Genomic DNA, 27909 nt, shown 5'->3' with positions numbered 1-27909 from the left:
ACTTAGTGAGACCCTATCTCAAAAAAAATCAATATATAAAAAAGGACTGGGGATATAGATCAGTGCTACAGTATCCCTGCATTCAATCCCCAGTACCCAAAATAAATAAATAAAAGTAAAAATTAAATTAAATAAAACACCCAGGGTATCGCCCAATGGAATATCTAGCTGCCTTGAAACTGCGGAGTAGAGTCAAGCACTTTCCAAGGCAGCCAGCCAGCCACTCCTTTCCAGCAGTTCTGACAAAGCAGAACACCATTCCACTTTGGTGTTTGCTGGTTTACCTGAGAAAACCTCTGATGATGACTATGGAACCTACTGGAAAGTCTTCTCTCCGAGGCAGACCACACTGGCTCAGACAGCACGTTTGTTTCAGTGCCACGGGGCTGTGCTGCTAAGAAAGCAACGCCCACAGCCATCTGGGCACTCCCAGCCCCCCTGCAATGCGGATTCTCAGCTTGGGTTTGTGTCTCACTGAACCTGCGGCACTTCAAGTGCAGTTATTTTAATTTCACAGGAAATGTTTAAAGGGGATAAGTACACTGCGGCACTTGAAATCCTGATGTAGGACTAATAGAGGTTAGACGGTGAATTTGAGTTTCTTCCTGTACAATGGTGCTTACTGCACACCAGGCTCTTCTCTAGGCATTTTGTAGATACTAACTCATTTAATCTCAAAACAACCCTAGGAGCCTGATGCTCCTGAGTACCTTGTTATCCCTCACCTTCATTTTAACAGATTATGATCACCTTTCCTTTTACACATGAGCAATCTGAGGCACAGTAAGGCTAAATTATCTGGGCAAGGTCTCCCAGGCTTTGAACCCAGGCAGTCTGGTGACTGAGAATCCTCTGACAGCCACTACCTCTTTATACATGCACGTCAATGTGAAAGCTAAAATGAAGACATCCTGCCACCCTAACAGGGGATACACAGGCCTCCTGAGTTTGGGGACTGTTACCTGTGGTCTTCGCAGCCACAGAGGTGAGCAATAGTTGCTACCCCACAACGTGGAAAGATTGAGGGCAATTTTCTTTCAAATATTATGCATTCATGCAAACACTCCTGGCTCCACGGGGCCTTAGCCACAGTGACACTTATGTGGTACCCAAGGGGAAAAAGCTCGGTAAGTATAATGGAAATCAATAATAATGTTTAGAGATTTTGTCATCATTGGCCATAAACTAGTTTTTATTGATTTTTTTCCCTGAAAAAAAAATGTAATACATAGTCATCAGAAAAACTAATTCAAACATTAAACTATTAAAACATTAAAATTAAATATGCTGCTACGGTTTGTCCCAGAACTCATGAAGGAGTTTAATTCTCAAAATCATAGGCTATTGGTATTAAGAAGATGGAAACTTAATCAGACAATGGTGTTTGGAGGCGGAGCCTTTAGGTGAGGTCATTAGGGTGAAGCCCCCATGATTGATTCCTGATGGCTTTATAGGAAGAGAGACAGATACCAGACACAGACATGCATGCTCCCAGTGTCTTGCCATGTGATGCCATGTGCCACCTCAGGACTCTGCCAGCAAGAAGGCCAACACCAGAACTAAGACAATGCCAGTAGCACACAGTTGAACTTTCCAAAACTGAGTTAAACAAATCTCTTTTTCTTACAATGTTAGCCTACTTCAGGTATTTCACTATAGTAATGAAAAACTGACTAATACACAAACATGATATTAGGACAGTGATTCAGAATAAAGGAATTGAGAGAGGGTCCTAGGATTTCATACATTTTATAGGGACTTTATAGGAGACTCAAGGGCAGGGCTCTTATCTTCAGGTTTGATTTATTTTCTGTCATATTGACTCCTCAAATCATAACCCATGGAAAGACACAGTGAGTTCAATGAGAACTTTCTAGTACTGCTCTACCTGAAGTGGTAGAGATATCTCAAGATATCTTGCTGAAGACCTTGGGAAATTTCTGGCTTTGGTGCTCCTATCTGGGAAGTAGCTTGAACTGAACACATTCCCCCATGTTCACATTCACAGGGGGAGGGTAGTGTTACTGTCTCATTAGGTCATCAGGAGACTGCAACGATTCAAGAATATGAAATAGCTTTGCAAACTCTTTGCAGCAGGTTCAGGTCGGAGGGCAAGGTGTTAAATCCTTGCTGTTTGAATATTTGCCTTTCAGTGGGGAAGACTTGGCCAAAAGTAGAGAAAAGAATATTTTTGAGGCCTAAAATCTTAAAAAGGAAGCAAAAGGCTCAAGCCAGATTTATTTATAAGCAGTTAAATAGTGGAAAGTGAACTTGCAGGCAGAGGGACATTTGGAATTCAAATGCTACCTACTCATCTCTCCTTAAAAGGAAGAAAGGAAGGAAGAAAATATACCTTGAAGAACAATATAAGAAGAAGAAAATGAAGAAGAAAGCTTGGAGACAAAGGCATTCGTTGAGAAAATATTTGTTTTGTCTAATTTCTCTTGTTAGAATGAGCTCCTCTAGGGTGGGACTGGATCTTGTTTTTCTTTGTGGCTCATACCCCTTGTAAAGTATAAGTCACATCCTAAAAACTGTTTAGAACGAACCATATGGCACTCTATTCTTCTAGATCCTGACAGTGTAATACTGGAAATGGCATGAGTCAACCTCCTACATGTTAGATAAAGACCTGAGGGTCATCCTGGTTCAGTCAAGCATTCCCCCCTGACCTGTTACCACACCTCCTTCCCACCTGCAGCACCAGCTTAGAGCAAGACTTCCATTTCACTGTTTGTATTCACATGACCCTTGAGATTCATGCCCCTTTCTTGGGAGGCTACCCTTGGTGTTCCCTAGAGCTTAAAAGTTCCTAGATAGTAAATTCACTGCCCTTTTTTCTTTTTTTGGTAATGGGGGTTGAACCAGGGGTGTTGGGTTCAATCCTCACTAGCTTAGCTGCTTAGTGGTACTAAATTATATCCCCTTTTTATTTTTTATTTTGAGACAGGGTCTCAATAAGTCGCCCAGGCTGGCCTTGAACTTGTGATCCTCCTGCCTCAGTGTACAGAGTAGCTGGGTTTACAGGCATGAGCCACTATGCCCAGCCAATTTCCCTTATAGTTTCTATACCATCATAAAAGCGTTTTGATCATCACCCAAATATAAATTTTCACCTCATCTGATAGATACAATAGCTTCCGGTCAAGTAAAATGTGTATCCAATATGGTGTTATACAGATTTTTCTCCTTCTTCCCTCCTCTTCTTTCCTTCTTGGTGAGGGAGGGAGAATATTTTCTCCGTTCTGTGCAGGAAATCCAAGTGAAGGTCTAGGTCTTTAGGCTGAAGAGGAGATGCACCTGGGCAAACTCATCTCAGGTTGCTAGAGAGGTCACTGCGTTTATTTCTCTCCTGCAGCGCCCCTACTCCCATGTTGACCACAGGCATGGGCTGTGTTGGATAGTATTTATGGGAATCAAGTGGATCTCAATTTGAAGTCATGAATTTCCATTTCTCCTTTCACAAATTTGTTTTTTATTTATTTTTGTCTGAAAATGAAGTTTGGAAAAGTTGAACTCTGATACAATTGCATAACATTCATTCTGTTTCCCAGCCATTTTTGTATCGTATCATTGACATGAACAGCAGCATCACAGAGGCTGTTTTTATTGTTATCACTATATATGGACATGATTTTATAAAATAAATCTGGCTGGGCACAGTGGCGCACGCCTGTAATTCCAGCTCCTCAGGAGACCGAGGCTGGAGGATCACGAGTTTGAGACCTGCCTTGGTAACTGAACAAGACCCTGTCTCAAAACAAAAAAATAATAAGGGCCAGGGCTGGAGCTCAGAGGCAGAGTGACCCTGAGTTCAATTCTAGGTACCAATAAACAAACAAACTAACAAAATCTGGCCATCAATACTCTCTTGCTGCAAACCAAACTGCAGGAAAGAATGGCTCCTGATACCAAGAAGACCACACAGACAAACTAGAAAGTAGAGGCAAAGAGCAGGCATTTTTATCTGCTTTGTTCTTGCTACCCCCAGGGCCTAGAACAGAAGTGGAGTTGAGGTGCTATGAGGGAACAGGTTAAGGATGACAGGATGACATTTACACAAGTATCTCTTGCATCTTTACCTAAAACTGATAAGACACATACTGGAATGACTTGAGAATCAGTCATGGAAGGGATGAATAGCCAGGGCAATTCAACTGTTGAGTTAATGTTCTTATAACTGTACAACTAAACTGTCCACTAGTCATATACACCCTTCAAGACTCAGTTCATTCATCTCTAAATGGAGATTATTATGCTTATTTGGCAGGATTATCAACAGGGCTCAGTGAAAAATGTTGTAAAGCATATTAACTGACACAATAAATGTTAATGCCTTTTCCTCCTATGCTCTACTAGTTTCCTTAAAAATATGTCTGTGTGTGTCTGTGCGTGTGTGCGTGTATGTGTGCACACATGTGTAGAAGTGCACAAATGTAGAAGATGGAAGAAGCTAGAAGAAACAAGTTGTATAATTTGTTGTTCAGTGTTTCACAACCTCCCCACTCTGTCATTTTAGGCCAATAATTCTTGGCTGGGGGGACTGTCCTTTGCACTGTAGATTGTTTAGGACCAGCCCTGCCCTCTATCCATCAGATTTCAATTACATCCCCTACTTGTGACCAACAAGCATATCTCTAGATGTTGCTAAATGATCCCTGGGAGAAAAAATTGCTCTCTATTAAGAATGACTGCTGTAGACCTATGGAATAACTACTTCATATGTAAACAAGTTGCTCAGGTACTCTGTAGACATTGCCTATGGCTATATTAGGTTTAAATGAATATAAAGTCAGAGCTTATGCAGAAAAAGAAAAATAGCCAATATCAAATTAAAGTACATAGTCAACCCATAATTATCCGTGAAGTGAGTAATGATGTAGATAATCAGAAAGTTATTTTAGTCATGTAATTTCTCTGCATTAAACCACTTTTCTAATTATGGTCGATTTAGGCTAGAAATATTAACAGTAATCAATTTCCTGAACACTTGCTGACAGATGACAGAGAGATGGCAAGTGTGCATAGAGGGAGATCATTTGGGTTCTTAAATTTTCATGGACGCTCATAAAGTGGGTGCTTCAACCACAAGGGATTGACTGCATTGTCCATCAGCAAGCTTAAAAAGTAACAGCAACATTCATACTTACAGGTGAATTAAAGATTTTAGTCCCCGGAAGGTATGTCTCGAAATAGACTTGATGTTGTTGTTTTCTATGAATCTGCAATAGGTTACAAAATTTTTGGTCAGACAGCTACGGGAACTTGAGAGTTCTTGTCCTGCATCATCATGTGAGAGAACATTTTTTTTTTTTATTTTTTTTACTTACAAATACTCTAGATGTGGAAGACCAATAAAAGCATCATCACTGATCACATCAAAGGAGTTCGATGTGAATAGCCTGCCCAGAAAAAGCACACAATGAAAAGAGTTTAACTGACAGATTGTCAATCTTTGCTGCTTTTATCTCTCAGAGAGAAATGAGTGGTGTTTGTACACAGAGAAACGTCTAGATGTTTGTCTTCTACAGTTTTATTTATTCAGATAACCTTCACAGCTTTTCTTACTCTTAATTGTCTCCTCATCAAATGCTCATGGAAGGGGTGCTTTGTGTCCCACTCCTCACAACGACGACTGTCACTTGCCCTGGGTAACATATTGAGATACAAGCAGAGCAGGTATGACAACAGATGCAGCCAAGTCAACATTTTGCACATTTCCATCACAAAGACACTGAAAATCTTTTGCACTTGCTCTGTAAACCTCTGGAACTTTCTGATGGCTCAAAACAATGGTGGTTTGGTGTTTTAATCATAGGAAACTTAGAAAAATTAATGTCTATGCTCAGCAATGCTGTGATATCTCATGGCAGCCAGGCCACTGACACTGAATTGATGAACAGCCTTATTTGAAAACAGGACAGGGTGAAGGTGGGAAAAGGGAGGCTTAGAAAAGTTAGACCATTTTATGATTAAATAGTTGGAAGAAACACTTTCACTTGAATGAATTTATTTGCAATTTTAAAATCCATGGGGATCTGGTTTGGAAATCACTGATGAAGAAGGACTTCAGTCCACTGACCCCACCCCTGTTGAGCTATTTTGGAAAGTTTGTTTTCAGTTTTCTGAACAAAGGGCTTTTAAGAGGTATGTTTAGGCCAAATAATAGAATTATGCATTGCACAATATAACAATAATACAATGTACAATCATTACGCTGTTAGTAAACCTGGTGATATTTACTTTTGGATATTTAGGGATTAAAAATAAGTGTCACTAGTTCATTAAGTGACCTCAACTCTGAGTTTGTTAACCAAAGGGGTTTGAATTAAGAGAGCTCACTTTCTGCACATTCATGAGTAATTTATCTAGGCATTAAATTATCTAAGCATCTAGCATTGCTTCAAAATAATCAGAGGAAAAGGACAGCAGGAAGTTAGAAATGAATTGGGCACATGTTTATCATTTTTGAAGCTGAAAGGTGATCCAAGGCATTTACTGCTCCTTCTGCTTCTACATAAACTTGAAATTTTCCATAAAGATGGGAAACAAAATGAAATGCTCACTTGCATTTCTTCCTAAACTGTCAATCCTGGGGTGGTGTTGAATTCTCTTCTAATCCCTTCTTCTGATGTCACAACTTTTATGCTCAAATAATTTGCTAGGTTCTGAAAAGTAAATATGAATCAATTGGATGTATATTGCAGCCTATAGTTATCAAACAAATCTAAACATTTAGTACCCATCACTACTTTGGTAATTGTCTCTTCTCAATTTATGGTTCTGAAAAACAGCATGACTGATGTTCAGCCTTGCTCCAAGGTGAGCTAACATCCCAAGGCTTTCACAGCATCCAGGTCTTTGTTGTGTCCCATATAAGCAGCACCAGAGATGTTGACAATGGAACAAAGCAGAAGGAGGTCTAGGGAAGTGCCTTCCACACTCAGGGGTTTGCAAAGGGCCGGCCCTGTGGTTGACCAAAGATTTCATCATCGCCTGCCCCAAGTTGCCAGAATAAACAGCTTTCATCACTCCTTTCCCCTTATGTTAAATTGGGTGAAAGACAGTGGGAAAGGATGTTAGTGGGCATAGCTTGCCCACACATGTCAATGAAATAAAAGAGAGGATTTCCACTAGAATTTTTGTCTGCTTGTTCACTGCTTGTCCCTGGCACCTGTGATAGTGCCTGCCCATGGCAGATACTGAACAAATATTTGTGGAACAAAGAGGATTTCACTTTACATTAAATTCCGATCATTACTAGATTACTAGATTGAATGTTCTTTAGAGCGGGGACTTACCCTTATTTGTTTTTGTGTCCCTAGCTCGGAGCACAGTTCCTGGTTGAAAAAATGTTTGTTGACCTAGATTTCAAACTAAAACCTCTGGCTTAAACTACAACTTTATGCTAAAAAAAAAAAAAAAAAAAAAGGAAAGAAGCCAGAAGACAACGAAGTTCATTGTTCATGACTGCAATTACATATAGAACAAAAACTATAAAATTAAATTTTATGCTGGTAGAAGTCAAGACAGTGATTAAACTTGGAGGCCAGTTGTAACTGGAAGATCATCATTGGTGTCTTTGGGATAATGATAATGTTTCTTGATCTGGGTACTGGTTACAAATCATTGAGAAGTACATTTGTGATATATATATATATATATATATATATGCTTTTCTTTATGCAGATTATACTTTAATTTAAAAAATTCCTTATAAAAGCTAAAAACAATCCCTCTGCTAAGATGAGAATCATAGTTCTTTAATTCTAAATTCAATGGTAGTTTCTATGGATAAGGATGTGTAAAATTATACAGGCATTCCAAATATAATTGAGTAAGCTATCCATTTTATTATCCTACACATACTTGAAAAGACTCATAATGTCATGTTCTATAAAGAGGATAAAATGTTAATCCTTAATTTTTTAATGGATTCCAGGAAATATGTTTGATTATGATTTGTAATTGAAACAGCTATGTTCAAGCATTGTAGTTCCTATTGAGTCCCTCCTAGTCCCTATCCCAGTACCACCCCACATTCACATACAGCAGACCTGGGGCAGACCCAGGTGGCTGTATTCTTTATGATACAACCCCCATCCCTTCCAATGGATCAATAGGGCAAGAGAGCTCAGCTCTTCCACCTGAGTAGCCAATCCCTAGGTCAGGCGGTATCTCATGGCCTGCAGTGAGTTGGGCTAAGATGGTACCTTTCTTGGAGATGTGGAATGGCAATCTAAAAATGGAGCCAACCTGCAGAGAAGCTGGAGGAGAAAGGATGCCTTAGGGCTCAGTTGGATCCACAGCAGGGAAGAGGTGCGGTCCAGGAACACTTCAAAGTGATCAGATGTGGAGGAGACCTCACAAAGGGAAATGTGTTGGTGGCAGGGAGATGCCTAGAACTGGATCAGATCCTAAGCCAGAGTTTCTTGTTCTCTGTTGCACTTGAAATCACCTGGAGAGCTTTAAAAATACTGGACACCTGATTCCCAGTTGCAAGGACTCTGGTTAAATTCTGTACCTGGAGTGTGGCCCAGGCTATTTAAAAGCTCCCCAGGTGACATATACAGCCAGGGTGCATATGGTAAGCTTTCCAGGTCACTTAAATACCTCCCCCGCTTTGCCTGTGGTGGCAGAGGAGGTAGGCTCCTTGCACAGTCTGACTGCAGCCGTTGCTGTGGGACATGGAGATGCTGCGGGTTTTCTTATTCCCTAACCACACAGAGCAAGAGTCTGCAATAACACGGGTCTGATGGGTTAACTATGTTCACAACAGCAGAGTCACAGAGGGGCTTGTAGGGACCAATGCATACTCTGAATGACCTTGTTCCCTATGCAGAGATCAGAGATCTGGACCCAGTAGATTTGTCAAGAGATCTCCTATGTTTATGCAGAGATCAAGTAGAATTTGTCCTCTGCCTTGGTCCCATGGGAATATGTCAAGTCTCTGCCACTTCCTCCTCTGGGAAGAAGCCAGGCATTTCCCCCTAGGGTGGAAGTAGACAGGGATGTGCTGTGACCTATCTGAATCTTCTGGCAAGGGCTATGCACTTTTAAATTCAGTAAAGAAAAGGGGCCGTGGGAGAAGTGGGGAGGATTTTTGTGTTCTGCAACCATGTATGCTTCCTCAACAGGAGGGAAATTTAGAAAGACTGTATATATCAACTATCGATGCCAGGCTGGCACTAGCTCATCTTTAAATGATGGTTAGTGCCATCCTATAGCCTACATTTCATAGCCTCCTCCCTGGATGATCTCACTTGGACTTTGGAACAACTCTGAAAGTGGCAGAGCCAGTGTTGGTATCTATTTGACAGGAGGCCATACTAAGGGCTTTGCTCAAGGTCAAGTGGCCCCAGACCCCTAGTTCAGTACCCTCTTCACATAATGGGTGGCCTCTCAGCATAGGGCCCAGGTCACATAATGACGTAATGTCTCCGTGTGGTGAATAGCCACAACACTGTTCAGCTCATAGATATTCAAGACATATAATTAAATAATTATTCCTTTTTGAAAGAAATTAATCAACATGAGTAGTCCCAAAGTCACATGGAAGTCCCAAGTCACATCATATCAATCTGTATTTTGTAAGTAAAACATTTAAAAACCTTGAATGCTGGTCGTGGAAGTTCTGGAAAATACAGAAAGGCTTAAATAGTAAAATAAAGAATATCATTATCATACTATCCACAGGCACTTATACGCATATACATAAAACAGATAAAGTACATACATGGGGATATTTATAGAGGTTTTTTTTTTGTGTGTGTGATACTGGGGATGGAACTCAGGGGCTCATGCCTGTTAAGCAAGTGCTGTTCCACTAAGCTATGTCCCCTGTCCAAGTTGAGATAATTTTTAAAATATTATTTTGTGTCCTTTATATTTGCTTATTTTATCATTGAATAATGTCTCAATAATGGAGTTTTAACAGATATAGCTTTAGTAATTTTGGATTTTAATACATCATGATTTAACTTTCTTATTGCTGATTCCAGCCTTCACTATCATAAACACTACCATAACCATCCTCATATAAAAATACTTTTTCTATCTCTATTTCCTTAGGATAAACCCAAGATAGATTCTAAAAGTAACACAATTGGATTAGAGATGTTTTTAAGTCTTCAGTTCTTTATTGCTAACTTTATCAAATTACATGCCCAGGGGCTATGGCTGTGGCTCAGTGGTAGACCACTTGCCTAGCATGCCTGAGGCACTGGGTTCATCCTCAGCACCACATAACAATAAACAAATAAAATAAAGGCATTCTGTCCATCTACAGCTACAATTTTTTTTTTTTTTAAATTACATGCCCAACTCTTGAGTATGGAAATGCCTATCTGATCACATTCTCACCAACATTTAGTATTATCATTTTTTTTTTTTCCAGTTCTGGGGATGGAAGGAACCCAGGATCTCATACATGCTAGGCAAGTACTCTAGTACTAAGCTATTTCACAGCCCTAGAATAATATTTTTTAAATTTCCTATTGATGATAGGAATTCTTAAAAAAAACTTTCTTAATTTTATCATTCATATTACATTGTGAACAGAGGATGCAACTTGTAAAATGTCTGTTAACCCCAACTCCAGTTACTCCTTCCAGCTGTCTATATCCCATGTCCTGTGGGGGTGGCTCTCCTCTCTTCATCAATAACAACATCTCAGTAACAAGCCCATAAGGGTATTAGGGGTTCCTGGTTAGATGAAAGCCAGGACCAGAAGAATCTATTTGAAAAGGAAGAGAAAAGCAGGCAGCATGGTTTGCGTGGAGTTCAGAGGAAGTCTGGGGTCAGCAGCAGAGATGTGAATGAGGGAGCAGAGGGTCTAAGGAGGATCTGGCTATAGGGCTCAAGGCCAAGGCTTTCCCAGGGGCAGCTGAGAGGCCAAAGACAGGGTCCACAAGAGCACAGGCAATGGGCAGGCCCATGTGTCAGTGCCAAGCCTAATATGGGCCCGTGAAGTGGTTTCTTGGCCTGGCTTCTCACCTCTTGTGGTCTCGAGCTTGCCACTTCTCCTCCTTGTATTGTAAAATGAAGGGGAGAAACTAGATGATTTCTGAATTCCCTTTCATTCCAAAGACATGTGAGCCTGGGCTTAGAGCATTGCCAGCTTCATTCATGGAAGAGCAGGCATGGCGTTTCCCAACGGGTCAAAGAGTCTGCTCTGCAGATGGCTGAGTGGTGAGGAGAGTGTCATCCCTGCTGAGAAAAATCTCCCACTGTCTCAAACCAGGCTGCTCATCCAGCCCTGTGCCAGGTTCTCTGGCTCTAATACAACTCCTTCGGACCCTCTTCATTCACCTGTAACATCTTGACTAGCATCAGAATTGTCATTGGCCCATGAAAAGCCTGCACCCCATCTTCCACTAGAGCAGGTTCTCCTGGCTATGGAGGGGAGATGATTCAGGGAACTCTCCCTTAATCCCTCAACCTCCACTCCGTGAAAACTACTCTGGATGAAGACGAGAACAGTAAATAGTCAACATCTTGTCATTTGCAGACCGCATTGATTGGATGTGGAATAGAGAACTGACCATCAAAGCTTGTAGCTGCCACTTATTTTATGTGAACACATTAAGCAGGTGAATCTGTTCTATTGGGGATTAAAATGGAAATTATAATTACAAAAAGACTTCCTGGAGGATTCTACGAAGTCTGCATGATAATGTATATGAGTATGTCTCCAGTGCTTCTGTGAAGACAAGGAAAGAGCACAGATGTAAAATGTCAGCCCTGAGACATTTAGACGTTAGAGCTAGCAAAAGATCTTAGTCGTATCACTAAGGAAACTGAGGCCCAGTGATGTCATCATTTGATCAAGAAGACTTTGATGTGCATTATCCAGGGTATTTGGCTGCCGTGGGCAGTGTGTATAAACATGAATGTGCACAAACACTAGTGTGCACACACCCAGATCCATGGGTCTGGGTATATGTATGTGTATATATAAGTGAAAGAGCACAAAATGCACAGGTTATAGCTGTGGGAGGATATGGGGCACACCTGGAGGAGCTGGCTCACTTGTTTAGCAATGGCCTTGCTTAAATGATTCAGACCCTCTGGTTGTTACTAATATTCTCCTTTATCCAGAAGAATAGGCCTGATTGAAAGATAATTAATAATAGGCTGATGATTCACTTTAGTTAAATGCACATATTCTGAGTGCATGTGGCATGTGAGTAATTTACATTGGAATATTTTTAAATATGCTCCTAAGACAGGAAAACATTGAAATGGGAAGCATCATACAAGGACATTATTTGACAGTTATTTTTGACTCTTATCCTTGACAAACATTTTCAGTATAATTTGGCTGATCCTTAAGCAGACTGCCACCACTTCAATCTGGATTGATTGGAATTAACCTTAATTTGGCTCTACATAAATGTAAGAGGTAGATACTTCAGAGAGATGTAGTTTAAATTCTATTTTCACAGAAGAGTAAACAGAAGGCCAGCAGAGGTTAGGTGACTTGATCAAGGTCACTTCTTTTGTCAGTGGTGGGCCATGATTAGAATTTACAGGATTATCTATGGTATGGACCCACCTCTTGGTTTTATAGAACATTTCTTATTCTCAAGACAGTCAAAACTCTTTCTTTCTAGGAGTTAGTACAACTTGCCAATACTCACATTCTCCATGTCTTTACAAAAATCACCCTCTCTCTCTGGTCCTGAGACATCAAGTAGAAGGGACTTATATTTTATCTAAAGCCTGTTCTGTGCCAGGCCTCGTCTTTAGCAGCTTGACATCTCATTTTATTCCTCAAAGGAACACTATAATGTAGGTTTTATAATCTAAAGAAAACCAAGGGGAGACATGTAATTTCAAGTTTGTAAGTGGCAGAGCTGGATCCTAGGTTCAGACAAGGTTTTCTCACCAGGTCTAGTTAGTAGCCATGAGTGAAGCCATGTTCCTCATTGTAGTCCCCTCAGCTCTGACCACTACCTGTTGCAAATCCAGAAAAGCCTTGCCCAATATTTCCCAGAACATATGCCCTGGAATACAAGATCTTCAAGGGGTGAGAGATTCACATGCAGAAAAAATGGTGGATACATTTAGGAAGAGTATGTTAAAGAAGTGAATCAGGATTCTTAGGTATGCAAGTCTTCTGTGTCTTTGAGTAAATTGAGATTTTTCACGAGGAATTAAATATGCAGGTTCCCAATCTTATTGATAATGGGACCCTTTAGCCATTGAGTTGTACACTAACAAACACCCCAGGGATCATACCCAGGGAAACAATGGGTTACCACTTCCAAAGGAAGCTTCCTTCAGATAAAGAGCCTACATTTAAGCCTGGAGGATTCTTCCTTTGGAATGAACTGTAAATGATCATAAACTTCCTCCAAAAGATGGAGTATCTACTGAGAGTTCCCTGTGGAAGAGGTGTGTGCCAAGGGACTTAAAAAGGTGGTGGTGAGGCCCAACTCCCAGGTACCACATCAATGAATCCACATTAACAAAACGCTTCAAGTTGCTCCTTATACGGAGACAAGCGGTTTAATGTCTGCATCAGGATGGGATTCTTTCTACCTGCCTGTGCTTGGCTATCTAGCCTCTCTAGGTCAACGTGAGTATAAATAATTAAGCTAATAAATAAAATGAACATCACATTATCTATTTCCAGAGTATCTTCCATAAAACCAATAATCTATGGAAGTTAAGAAAAGTGGAATAATTTTACATAATTACAGAGATTGTTCTATGCCAAAGCACGTTGTAAATAGCCATGCAGGGACTGAAAGTGCAGTTTCCCTAATTAATTTGAGCACAGAACTCTATGCTTTCAGGACAACTGTTCTCCTGGACAAGTTTAGAGAACATTGATCTAAGGTGTAACTTTAAAGTAAACAAGCTCTTTTTCTTTTGCTCTTTCCTTTTCTGTCTGTCTGTCTCTCTCTTTTTAAGCAAGGAGACCAGAGCTTACACATATAAATGAGAGCTGAAACCTAGGGAAACTAGATGTTCTAGCCAGAAACGCTGCCACTCTTTCAAAGGGCTTTTGAAACTTCTTTTCAGTCTTTGTCTCCAGGAATCAGGACACATTCCCTTGAATACCCTTGTTAATGGCAGAGGTTGACCCTTTGAGAGGGGATTTGATTTGGAGAACAAAACTATGCAAAGTCAAGCCCTCTGATTTGCATTCAGGAGGAAATAAACAGAAGTGGTTAGAAATGAGGACCATGGTTTCAACTCCATCTCTGCTACTTATTAGAGATGTGACATTGAGGAGGTAACGGAATCCTTTCGGGACTCAGTGCTTTATTTGTAAAATGGAATAATCATACACATCTCAAAAGATTACCATGATAATGAAATTTTAAAAATGAGATGCATAAAATACCTAGCAGTAGGCAATACAAAACTGACCAATACCTATGACCAAACCTTGCCTGGTCTGATTGCAAGGCTTATAAACTAGAAGCAGAGATGATACTCAAATAAGGGCCCAGAAATCTTAGCCATGGAAGCACAGCTGGGGAGACTCTATGGTTCTTCGCAAGGAATTCTCTCTAAGTCAAGGGTTGCTTGTATGTATACATTTTAGGTGGTAGTGTTTAGATATTTATTGCTTTTTAATTGTATTTATTCTGGCAAACACCTGTCATCTTGCTACATAAATGGGCCAAACCATCCCTTTCCAATCCTAGCCCCAAGAGACAGAAACTGAAAAATTGTTTTATCATCAGCAATTATAGAGAGTTCCTTTGGACTATATGAAATTGGGAACATTATTATTTTAACAATAACTTATTTTCTTTCTTTGAAGTACTAAGGATTGAGCCCATAGGTCCTCTCCCACTGAGCCACAACCCTAGCCCTTTATATTTTATTTTGCAACAAAATCTAAGTTGCTGAGACTAGCCTCAAACCTGCAATCCTCCTGCCTCAGCCTCCTGAGTTGTTGGGATTACAGGTGTGCACCATCAGGCCCAGCTAACAATAACTTTTTTTTTGGTTTGTTTTGTACCAGGGATTTAACCCAGGGGCACTTAACCACTAAGCCACATCCTCATCCTTTGTGTGTGTGTGTGTGTGTGTGTGTGTGTGTGTGTTTTATTTAGAGACAGGGTCTCACTGAGTTGCTGAAGCAGACTTTGAATTTGTGATCCTTGTGTCTTAGCCTCCCCAGTTGTTGGGATTATAGGCATGCACCACTGCACCCAGCCAGCTAACAATAACTTTATAACAGTCAATTCTGTGTTAGAGGCTCTTTCAATTACCAATCTAATTTAATAGTTTGCTAGAATTGATAAAATATTTTTGTCCATTTCTTTAACAAGGCCATTTTCTATATTATATTAAAGCAACCCTGTTTGTAGAATAAAATATAATGCAATAGAATTTTAAGATAGGAAGAGATCTTTAGATATAATTGAATGTGAATCTTCCCAAATGCCAACTGATGTTGTGTTTGGTCTTCATCCTGTTTGAAAATCTGCTTCCAAATTTCTCCCTTCCCTTGAAAAGTAGGAAGATAATGGTCCTGTACCTAGGCACTACATTCTCATCCTCAATAATCAGCTGGACCTAGGACATCATTTTGAGCTATGACATATCTTCTTTGGTTTATCTCAATCACTCCTTATTGTCTCATATCCAACTGCTTCCTTCTTTATCTAGCATTTGAGTTTGAGAACCATAATTTACTCTATCTATGGTATTTTATGGATATAAAACCCGAGGCCCCGGGTTATTTTGTGACCTACCCGATGTGCACAGCCCATTCGTTGTCAAAATGAATTTTAGATCCACGTCTCCTAACTTCTAGTTCATGCCTCTTTCCATCCTACCAGAGGACCACTCATCTGAAGACTGACCATTATTAATTATTTTAAACAAAATCTGACACGTTTTACAAAATGTGGTGCCAGTTATTTTTTTCATGAGGAAGAAAGGAAAGGGTTACACTAAAAAAGTGGGGGTGGGGGTGGGGAAGAGCTCAGGTTTCCTGTGAGAAGTATTAGAAGGAAAGATTTTTTTAGCAGGTTCTGCTAGAGAACAGTGTGTAGAACCAAAAACTTTAAAGCTGGGATTTAGGCAAACCCAGATTGTACAGGCAGACACTAATCTGATGTTATGGAGCTCAAATTAAAGTGATTTTTCAGCTACTATAATAAACACTAATGTTTATTGAGTTACAGGAACTGTGTCTTCTTTTGATCCTGACTATAATTCTGTGTAATGGTACAATGATTATTCCCCATTTTGTACAGATATTAAAACTTAACTAAACTTGCCCCAAGACACACAACTAGTAAGCAGCAGAGCGGGGACTGGATCCCAGATCTATCTGACTACAAAGCCCACGTGTTCTACGCCACTTGCCGCACTGCTAACCCCCCTGGGACAGCCATACTGGTGTCAGAAAGCCCCTATAGTTGCTCCATAGCCCATATTAGCCACAGCATCAACAACTGCTAAGCACCACTATTATCGCCAATCAACTGAATATCATTTTGAACACAGGGCATCAAATAAAGGCAAAATATAATGTACTGTTTTAGGAATCACCATCAGCTTGGAGCTGCAGGACCAGGGTGGGGAGTGACAGTGTGTCACTTCCTCACAAAGCCCAACACTGTACCCGTTGCACAATAGAACCCCAAAGTGTGTTTGCTAAAGTGGGAAGCTCTGCCTTCATTTTGCTACTACTTGCAACTACCCAGTAAATAAATACTTGTTTTAATTGAGTTGATGCAAATAAGTCAACAAGGAAGTTATCTTTGTGTTAATAAATTTGTTTCATCTTGAGGCTTAATTAATATTTCCCTTTGGATGTCCCATTGGGCAAGATAAAAGGGAACATTCACCCCTTGTAGGAGAGAGGCTAGTTAGCCTCCAGGGCCAAACTTAGAACAGAGGAGGCTAAAGGTGAAGTTGGGGTAGATAAAAAGAGATTCGAGCAGTGGATCTCAGGAAAGACTGAGATGCTTTGCCTTTGAAGTTCTGGAACTCTCTGCTGAGGAAGTTTGAAGCCAGAAAATAACTGCTCACAGTTCACTTTAGGACCTCCACCCTGTCAGTCCATGTGAAATCAGGTAGGAATATATAGGAAACCATGTCCGGGCTTATAATGTCTAGTTGTATCACTAGGCCACAACCTACTGAGGATCCTCCATGACAGACAGAAGACAGAAGCAGGAACGGAATGGCATGAATAGCAGAGGGTACAGAGACCTCAGTGAAGTCTTCAGAATATGAAAAAAAAAAACAGGTCACAGAGTGAGATATTCCGTCTGATAAGAATGGATGGAGCTTGTGTATATGGCAGGTGGGGTTTAGTGTAGCTGTTGGGAGTGATTAACTCTGGACAGATAGGATGGAGTTGAATGCTATTAACACCAACTCCTGTATTCAGACTCTCCCTGTTCTCAGGGAACCATTAAAGACTTCCAAGAACAAGAGCCATGAATGAATTAGAAGGTAGTGCTAATGGAGATGGCTGGGGTGAGAACGGAAAGCACAGGGGTGATGTGGACACTGTGAATGCTGTACAGCACCCGGGCAAAGAGGAGCAGGCAGATTCTCATGCTGTTCAGGAGGGGACTTGTTCAGTTGGAAGTGGATCATGAGGGAGAAGGGACTGGTTAGGTTTTTTTTTTGCCTGAATAACAGGGAGGATGAAACATTCTATCAGAGAAAACAATTCTTGTACACAGCTAGTTCACACAGTTACATGAATTAGTTAATGAAAAAGTTAAAAATCAACCAGGAGTGGTGGCATATGCCTGTATCCCAGAGACACAGGAGGCTGAGGCAGGAGGATAGAAAGTTCAAGGTCAGCCTGGGTGATTTAGTAAGACCCTGTTTCAAAGATATAAAATAAAATTAAAATTAAAAAAAGGACTGGGGATGTGGCTCAGTGATAGAGCACCCTTGGGTTCAATCCCCAATACTTAAAAAAAAAAAAAAGTTAATCACATCTATGGATCACTGGGCAAAATGTAGACAAAACAGTCTTCATGACTGAAATTTTCTTTTGCAATCTACCGTTATGAGGACCTCAGCTGGGCACAAACCCAAATGTGCTCATCTATATATAAACCAGCTAATAATTCCTCTAATACCCTCGTAGGTGTTAAGCCTGGCTTGAGTGGTCATTGAAGATTACCAAATTTTTCTTATACTTGCAATGCAAGAGGAATAGAAAAAGATAGTAGTTGCTATAAAGGTAAGAGAGGTCATGGATATTTTTCTCTAATCAAGGGATATTTTGAAGGATCCAATGATTAAAGCCTAATAAAGATGGACTTATTATTTCTCTTGTTCATGATGTTTGCTTTTCTATTTGTTATTAGTTTTTAATTTTTATGTGTTCATTGTGGATTAATTTTCTAAACCATACTATTTTCCCCTTAGAAAGATCAATTCTGTGTTTCAAACAAGACCAGAACTTCTTTCTGACCATATCCATATTGAATTCCTACAGATTTTTTAAAAAAAATGTGATAGTAAAACTAATCCTGGAATTCGCTTCATGCAAATAGAACCCTCTTAGGGGCTTCTGGGGCTTACTTCATTAAAATATGTTATAAACAAATGGCAACATGGCCACATTTTAGCCTCATAAATTTGAATCTTACTTCTGATGTGAGCCTGCTTCACTGGGGATTTCAATCTGTAGTTGAGAAGGAACAGGGCTTTAATGTGTGAAAACACATTTCTCTAAATTGCATTCACTGAAAGTACCACTCTTTCTCTAAGAGCAAACTAGAATGCATAATCATTCTCATTGGTGAGGTTTCAAAACTGGCCATATGAAAAATATGAATAAAATTGCATTTGCTTCAGAAAGTTTTTTTAAATTGTTTTTTAAACCATAAATGAGATCTTGAAAAAGGAGTTTTGTACAGTTAATCTGGTGAGTTTTTATTGTATCATTTTATTCTTTCTCTTCTTCTTTCAGAGTGTGGGTTTTTTTTTTTTTTTTTTTTTTTTTTCCTTGTTCTCCAACACAAACTGCCAGTCATGGCCTACCAGGATTTTTTCCCAAACACTGAGTGGAACTTGAGGTATCGTGTCTGTTTTCCTTAATATCCAAGGTTGACATTTCAAAAAAAGTACTTCTCATCATGTCTTCTACAGAAGATCTGAAAAAGCATTTTAGGGCCATAATAAAATGATCAGATTATTAAGGTGGGTGATAGAAATGGGGCATATCTTTTTCCTTTCCAAACGAGTATGAAATCAACATCCTTTGAACATTCATGAAGCAGAATTGATTCTGAAGTTAATCTCTTTACAGGATATGATGGGACCCTTTGGTGATCCATGGTCACAAGAACCATTAGAACTCATTAGGCCTGATCTGGTGGCCCCTGGTCTTCATGTTCCAATGGCAGGTTGACAGCCCACCTGGGATTTTTCAGGGCACTGGATAGTGCTGTCCCACAGAAGGACACTTTCTATGATCTATGTATCGCCACAATTGTTATGAGCATGGTACAGCTCACGTTTATTTCCTACTCAGTGAAAATGGGCTTTTCAACCTTCTCTGAAGGGCAGGACAAAGCAGAGAACATTGGGCAGGAAGGATGGAGAACACCGTCCTTAGATCTCACTGGCCACTACCAGAAACAAACTTTGACCCCTGAGAGTTCTGCCCAAGATCAGTGTGGCACGAGCCTACGGCGGTGATGTTAGCCAATGTGAGTTAACTGAGGACGTACAGGGCAAGATTACTCGCCCTTTTGTTATTTCTGAAACCTGAACTGCTTTTAGAAATAAGGGCTGGAATGTTCCATAGGAACTCAGAGCATGGGACAGAGGGGCATGGCACACACTCGGTGTGGGCTATTTAAAACCAGTGACTTGGCTTCCCTCTGTGATTCTAAATGCGTGTAAGCACATTACCCTGCAGCAGCCGGTAACTATTTCTATAACACTGTCCAGCATCTGTGCTTGTGTTGACTGGACTCTCCCGACAAAAACAAAGTGGAGAGGTGGTAGCTGATTAGGCTGATCAACCCAGGCTTTCTGTGTCACCACTAATGTCCACCCCGTATGTCAGAATGTGAGAAGCTGTGGGACTGAGACTTCTCAATAAGGCGAGGGAGATGCCTTAGTACATCAAAAAGAGGCTTTTTAAATGAGCCAAGTATTTACTCAACCACTGAGCAACATAAGCACAATTTATCACTTTCTCAGGCACAGTGAATTCTTATCTTAGGAAAGGATCTCAGCATTAGAGATTTTGTCCCTCTCTGTACTAAAAAGAGTCTTATCTTTTTGGATTGGTTTGATATGTTAACATTTCCCCTAAGCACACAGTTGGCCATCAATCAAACAGATAAACCCTTAAGGAATAATCTACTCAATTGTTAATCACTCAAAGACATTAGCCAGGGGAAGGACATTAGCCAACCTTGTTACATAATGTAAGAACACCTGATCAAGTTTGTAAATTCGATGAAATGATCAAACCAGTTTGAGGATTTCAGACAAAATAATAGGTCGAGTGACTTTTAGCTCTTAAGTTTTACGTAAAATTTTGAAACTCTACCATTTTTAAAACTTGTAAACATTTGCCATACCCTATGCCAAGAGTTCTGTCTACTTGAATCTTATTCATCTCTGTTAACACCCCTTCAAAGTATGTTTTATTATCTCCATTTTACAGATAGAGAGACTAAGGCTCAGTGAGATTCAGTGATTTTTCAAAAGACTACATGTTTAAGTTCTTGTGAGTAGTGGGGTGAGATTTAAATATAGGGCTTTCCAATTTAATTCCATGCTGTTTTCCCGTGTGTACCTAATCTCAAACAGCCAAAGTAGCCAAGTAAGGCAAGAAAACAAATAGAACGCCCCCACATACAAAAGCAAAAACTTGGGTCCCAAATCATGCAGTTAATAGACCACAAACTCAGTGGATCGGCAATTGACTAATTCTCCCTTGTAACCACCTCGCTACCAACTCAAGTCTGTTGCCTGATACCTGAGCACCAGGAGACCTCTTGACCCCCTCGTGATACTGCTCTAAGAACTAGAACTCCAATTGCCGAATATTACACATCAGAACAAATTAGACATGTTACATTATGCCTGTGAAGAGATCTGATTTCTTAGTCAAATATTATTTTTTGGGATATTTTCAGGCATAGGCTGAATATGTGGCTCCCTTGTGACCAACTCAAAACATATAGCATAGAATAATCTTTTGCACTATCCTATGTTAATATTTTCTTTCCCTCTTTTTAGGGACACTAGTTATAAATTAGATGAGATTAGAAAGCAGTCCCTTAAGAATGGATGTTTTAAGGAATTACCTAGAAGGAACCAAGTTTTTTCCCCCACATGGTAAATCATACAGAGTAGCAGCCTGCCCCAGATCCCCGGGAGACAACATCTTGAGCGCATATGGTATGCTGGGCTCTGTATTGACAAATGCAAGAACTCTAGGGCAAAATAACCAAAGTTCCCAAGTTAAAAATGAAAGTAAAATAGTGGAATGGAATTGGGATCCTTGTTGCAACATTCTAGCAACTTCATAAATAGACATTAAAGCACACAGTATTACAGGTTAGCAAATTTACCATTACAAGAATCAACCTGCACTATTGGTGTGAAGTTGCAAACAAATCCATCTACCCCTCACTTTACTGATATTCTCTTGCTTTTCAGAAATATCATCACATGCAACAAAATTAATATCAAACTCATTTTACTAGAAGGCTTATCCAAATATATGCCATATTAAAAATAGTCATGATATAAATATTTCTCACAAGAGCTGCAGCGATGGTGTGAATAAAAAACTCCCTTCTGAGATTTCAGTAAAACCAGATCTCACAAAGGATCTGAAAGAAAACACAAAAAACAAACAGACACACAAAGACACACACACACACACACACACACACACACACATACACACACAGAACAAACCTTATGTTAATCCAGTTTAACATAACAGGCACTATTTTAACACTATTTTATGAAGTATGATTGTGTTCCTTCCCAGCTGAAGTAAGAGAGATGAATCTGCTACAGGTTTCTCATATTAATGTTCAGGGCTGGGAGGTGGGGGGGGAGATCTAAGCATGTCCAGTAGCAGCTAATAAAAATCAAAAATTTGAAATGCAGCAAAATGTTAGCACTGTCAAATGGCCAAGCATGCAAGAGGAACCTCTCTTTCCATGCCCTCCTACCAATACAGACAAAACCCCAAATATACTGTCTGGAATTTTAAAATCGTAAATTAGATATCAAAATGCTTACGGGCCTTACAATGAGATAACATCAGGAGGAACGGTGCGTGGAATGGATCTGGCATTCTCACATAAAGCGTTATCTTTGGTACAAGTGCACACAGCAGGGCATTTTGGCTTCGCTGGTTTCTTCCCCTCAGTCAGCAAAAGCGCAGATAAGAGACATAGGCAATAAGCAATTCTTTTCAGGGGAATGCAGGCATTTCCCATCCTTTTGCTTCTTTCTGATTCCATGCAGTCGAAAAAATATCCCCACACATGAACAGGGCTTCTGGAATTCAGCTGGTGATTGTCTTGCTCTAAGAACAGGTCACATAGGAGTCCACCCTTTTCCTCTGCCTCTGTATCTCTGCTTTTCAAAACAGGGACCTGCGGCTGATTCGTGAGCTGCTCCTGGCTCGAGCAGTGCACTGCTCGGGGGAAGAGACCTGAGAGGTGCTGTGAGATGGGAGCGATCCAACTGCTGGAGGAAGAGAGCCGACTTGCATCACCAGCAAACACTGAGCACAGACCAGCCTTCGAAGGCAAAGCGAAGTGATGTAACAGAAAATAAACAGCTTTCTGCTTTCACCGGGAGGCCCTTTAATTGTTACCAAAAATAGGACGGCATTATGTCTTATTAGTGGGTGGGTGGGCGGGTGGGTGGGAGCAGTCATCTTGCATAGGATGTCGGCAATCTCGGGAACCTCTGGGAATTGGCTTTTCATGTAGCAAACAACCTAGTAAGAAAAACTAGCTTCAGAGCCAGCCCTGGCTGGAAAAATGAAGTTAAATGAAACTCTCCCGCTGCATTCAGCTAAAACCTTGATATTTCTTGCTGAGTCCACCTGGTTGGTGGCACTGTTGAAAGACAAATTTGAACACATGGAGAATGTGACTTTCATGGGGATGGAGGTGGGTAAATACTTTTCTGACACGGATCAACTGTCATGAATTATTGATTTTCATAATCCCTCCCCACCCCCCAGGCGTAATCCATTCCCTCTTTCCACGATGAGAGAGGGAAATAGAAGCATAGCCTGCCTCCGCGTATAATCCACCCTCCTCACTTCTCGCACCCTCCCTTCTTTGGCAGGAGCATCAGAGGCCTGGAAGGAACTCCCTGCCAGCAGGAGGCAGACAACTTTGGCTTCCTGGAGCTTGAAAAAGGCCTGGCTCAGCCCAGGAGGCTGTGATATCGTGGGGGAAACGCTGGACTAAGAACCGGGAGATCTGGCTCAGAGATGCCAGCTCTGCTGGGATTTAGCTGATTTTACAGACAAGGAAACAGTTGAATCTATTCCCCTGTCTGCAAATGGGGGTGGTAGGACAGACACCCCATAATTATTATGAAAATGGTGGGCTGTGTTACTGGTGTCCATCATGGCAAGAAAGATGCACCTTTGAAAATGGAAATCCATTTAAAGGAGGAAAAATTAAAAGGCTCTGGCCAAGGGTGGGATAGTCTAGTCTAAGAGGGTAGAAGACCTTTAAGGTGTTAGAAGAGGAGGAAAACCGTCCCCTGGTCCTCTTACTTGCTGAAGGCAGACATCAGGTCACTGCCTTTCTCCTCCTGCTTGTTAGACTGAACATATTAAAAGAACTGTTTTAGAAAATGTGTGATTATGGAATAAGCTCATCCTTAATCAGAGCATGAAGTTTTGCTATTCTACCCTTCCCCTCCACTTCCAATCCCTCCTTTCCCTCTATATGCTCTGAGGGCTGGGCAGTGGCAGGCCTGTTCATTCTCTATCTGACCACTATCCCTTTACCCCAGAGTTCTGAAAGCTCCATGAAGGTAGAGGCATTGCTGGGAACCCAGGGCCTGGAGAGAACTGTGCACACAGACAGTAGGGGACCAGCAGGCCTGGGAATGCAACAATAGCACCTCAGTCTATTCCTGGTAACCACCTGCTCTTCCAAATCCATTGAAACTGCACCTCTGAGTTATAATAAAGAGATTTGACTAGTTAAGGAAATGGGGATCATCCCCCAAAGAAGCAATGATTGGATCCACACTTTAGCTCTTATAAATTGAGCTGCTTATAAACATTGATGTGGCTGCATTACTATAGTATGTGTTTTTTAAGTCCTTTGGATATAGACTGAGGAGTGGGATAGCTGGGGCAAATGGTGGCTCCATTCCAAGTTTTCTAAGGAATCTTCATACTGTTTTCCAGAGTGGTTGTACCAATTTGCAGTGCCACCAGCAATGGGTGTGTCTTCTCCCTACATCCTCAGCAACACTTGTTATTGTTTGTGTTCTTGATAACTGCCATTCTGACTGGAGTGAGATGAAATCTTAGAGTACTTTTGATTAGCATTTCTGTAATTACTAGAGATGTTGAACATTTTTTCACATATTTGTTGATCAATTGTATATCTTCTTCTGAGAAGTGTCTGTTCAGTCCTTAACCCATTTATCAATTGGGTTGTTGTTGTTTTTTTGTTTGTTTGTTGAACTTTCTAAGTTTTTTATATATTTGGAGATTAGTGCTCTATCTGAAGAGTATGTGGCAAAAATATGCTCCCAAAATGTAGGCTCTCTCTTCACCTCATTGATGGTTTTTTTGTTTTTTTGTTTTTGTTTTTGTTTTTGTTTTTGTTTTGCTCAACAGATGAATGGATAAAGAGACTGTGGTAAATATACACAATGGAATATTACTCAGTATTAAAAGAGAATGAAATTATGGCATTTGCAGGTAAATGGATGGACTGGAGAATATCATGCTAAGTGAAGTAAACCAGTCCCAAATGTTCTCTCTGATAAGTGGATGCTGATCCATAATGGGATAATGGGGGGTGGACATGGGGAAAATGGAGGAACAGTGATTGGGCCAAGAGGAGGAGACATGAGGGCAGGAAAGATGGTGGAATGAGATGGACATCATTACCCTAGGAACATGCAAGACTGCACATATGGTGCGATGCTACATATTATACAACCAGAGAAAGGAAAAGTTGTGCTGCAATTGTATACAATGACTCAAAATGCATTCTGCTGTCATATAGACCCAATTAGAATAAATAAATTAAGTAATTTTAAAAAAGGAAGCAATGATTGAACTAAGTTCCCAGTTAAGGAGGAATGAAAGGGGGTGATGAGAACACTTCAGGTGGTGGACATGGCACATGCAAAGTCCTCCCATGATCTTCAAGCAATGGGAAGCCTCTGCAGAGTTCTAGGAAGGGTATTGATAGCTGATATATGTTTCAAAAGTAGATTTTTATCACTGAGCCAGTCCCCCACCCCCCGTGGGAGGTTGTAAACATGTTTTTTGTTTTTTTTAAATGGAGAAATAGAAGAAAATCCTCATCCCAAAAGAAGTCATGATTTAAAAATGGGTTCTACTACTTTTTCATTGTCAAAGGTTCTGTGGAGGAAAGAATATATGATAGTGATTTTAGACATCATTACCTATGGGCAAACCTCACTTTAAACAGTTAAAGTGTAAAGTTGGCCACAAATCAGACTTTTTGGTAAATTGAACCCTGCTGCAAGTGCACAGTGGAAACTTGTTCCATAAAGTAATTGCATGGTGAATATTTTATGGGGGGGGTGTTTTTATTCACATTGTCACCCCTTCAATTATCAGATTTAAAATGATGTTTTTGTAATTATACAACAAAGACCCCAAGAACTTTCAGGGACCTCTGAGACCTTGGATTCAATCCCTGCATATTACATATGGGGAAACTGAGGCACATAATACTTAATGGCGGATCCACCATTCTGCAGGAAACAATGGCAGATGCTTGGTAATAATACAAATGGTGGAGTCAAACGGGATCATTCACTCTTTGTGTTTCACTTTCAAATACATTTGAAGCCCTTGACTTGTGCTGGTGTAGACACAGTAAAGCAGTTTTCATTTTTGACTCAGTAAAGCTGAGAGGGCAATGAATAAGGAAAAGAAATCATACCCACAGTACTCACTTTGCAGCTGTATTTATCTGGCAGTTCAGTCTGTCAGTTCAAGTGGAAAAAGGATCATTGGGGAGGAGGGGGACTCTAAGGACAAATCACAATGGGCATTCTGAAAAGACAGTAACTTGTTCTTTTTCTATGGCATTTAAAGCCCAGAATTGAATTCTTTATTCAGTTAAAACACCCACCAAGATGAGGCAAAATTTTAACCATGTAAGGCAGGATGCTGGTGGCCTTCCTGGGAACAGGCTCCAGAATGAACGTGAGGAAGGGGTTAGAGTGAGGACGGCAATTGCTTCACCACAGGCTGGGGAGGTCTGGGGTTGGCTCCTAGAGGAGAATCTACTGCTGACAACACCTCCCATCCTGCCCCTTCGGGAAGCCCAGGGGAGAGCGCAGAGGGTGCAAGCCTAGAGGTTTCCATCAACTTGGAGGCCTTCGGATAAGGTTGGCAACCTACCTGTAGAGGCTGCCCTGGGGAAAGAGGTGGAGACAGTATGAAAGCCGCGCTGGAAGAAGCCCAGGGAAGTTGGGAGGCCTGGCCTAGGCTGGCTCAATGCCCAGTTCAAGCCATAGAGGAGGAGCTGAGCAGGCTCCAGGACTGGCTCTGCACTTTGCCAGCCGTGTGACCATGGACCTATTCCATTTTCCTAAGCCACAATTTTCTCCTCTGCAAAGTGAGGATAGTAATAGTATATTACACATACAGTTGTTGAAAGAATTAAGTAAGATAGTATATCTGAAGTGCTTAGTATGGAGTCTGATACATGGGAGAGGTTCACCACCATCACCACCATGATCATCCTCACAATTCCAACTTGAATTCTTTTTTTTTTTTTTGTACTGGAGATTGAACCCAGGGGTACTTGACCACTAAGCAACATCCCCATCCCTATTTTGTATTTTATTTAGAAACAGGGCCTCATTGAGTTGCTTAGTACCTCACTTTTACTGAGGTTGGCTTTGAACTCGAGATCCTCCTGCCTCAGCTCCCTGAGCTGCTGGGATTATAGGTGTGCACCACCGCACCCGGCCCAACTTGAATTCTGAACGTGTGATTCCTGGTATTTGGAAAGCAAAACTCTCAAATAGAAATGAGGTTAGCTGGTGTCTATATTCACTCTAGGGAGTAGGCACTTCTGGGCAGGATGACAGACTGGCAACATCAAGAGACTGGCCATATGAAGGAACCAAGATGCCTCCCGGGAAAGAAAGAACTTGCCACTTTAGGTGAGAGTAACAGCACCCATGCTTGGCCCAATGACAAAGTCCAAAACTGGAGATAGAAAGAGTGGTTATGAATATAAGATGAAGATTCTTTTCAGCCCACTGCTCTTGAACATGTATAATGTTTGAGGGGAGTAAAAGGAACCAACTTAGGATCCCTGTAACAAGAGGTGGGTTCTCTCTGGTTGCAGCACCATTGAGTTGCATGTGGGGACTATGCAGAACACAGTGGTGGTACCTGTAGTCACTGTAGAGAGGTGAGACAAAGTGTCCTCATCTAGCCTGAGGCTCAGACATCTCCAGGAGCAGCTCAACCTTAGAGGCCCAAGAAGCAGTGACAGCCCCTCAGACATCAGAGGAATTGGCAAATGATCCCAACAGGCAGCCAGAGCAAAAGAGAAGGAAAATATGGGACATGGTGGGATGTTTGGGAGCATGTATGCAATGTTCCCTGACCATCTTTAGAAAGACTGGAAGAGGGTCCTAGGGGGGCGGTGTGTGCTGACAGTTCTGGAAGAGCCAATGAAAGCAACGAGAGAGGAACAGCCTGTG

General features: G+C 40.9%; 1 protein-coding gene across 4 annotated transcripts in view; it reads right to left on the bottom strand.

The window, feature by feature from the left end:
- The window catches only part of Lgi1 (leucine rich glioma inactivated 1), a 34014-nt gene extending 11463 nt beyond the window's left edge, over window positions 1–22551 (bottom strand). For 2 of the 4 annotated variants that reach the window (XM_076834874.1, XM_076834877.1), the window contains exons 1-4: window positions 22243–22551; window positions 21741–21812; window positions 5331–5402; window positions 5151–5222 (exon numbers count right to left, since the gene is read on the bottom strand). In XM_076834874.1, coding sequence (XP_076690989.1) covers window positions 5151–5222; window positions 5331–5402; window positions 21741–21812; window positions 22243–22457 — 431 coding nt within the window. In that variant the 5' untranslated portion in view covers window positions 22458–22551. The remainder of the gene's footprint in view (window positions 1–5150; window positions 5223–5330; window positions 5403–21740; window positions 21813–22242) is intronic. The other 2 variants (XM_076834875.1, XM_076834876.1) reach the window with 2 other exon arrangements.
- Window positions 22552–27909: the final 5358 nt, after the last annotated feature.

Source organism: Callospermophilus lateralis, chromosome 15, assembly GCF_048772815.1.
Source record: "Callospermophilus lateralis isolate mCalLat2 chromosome 15, mCalLat2.hap1, whole genome shotgun sequence".
Classification (NCBI taxonomy): Eukaryota; Metazoa; Chordata; class Mammalia; order Rodentia; family Sciuridae; genus Callospermophilus; species Callospermophilus lateralis.
This window is presented reverse-complemented; position numbering and strand designations above follow the sequence as displayed.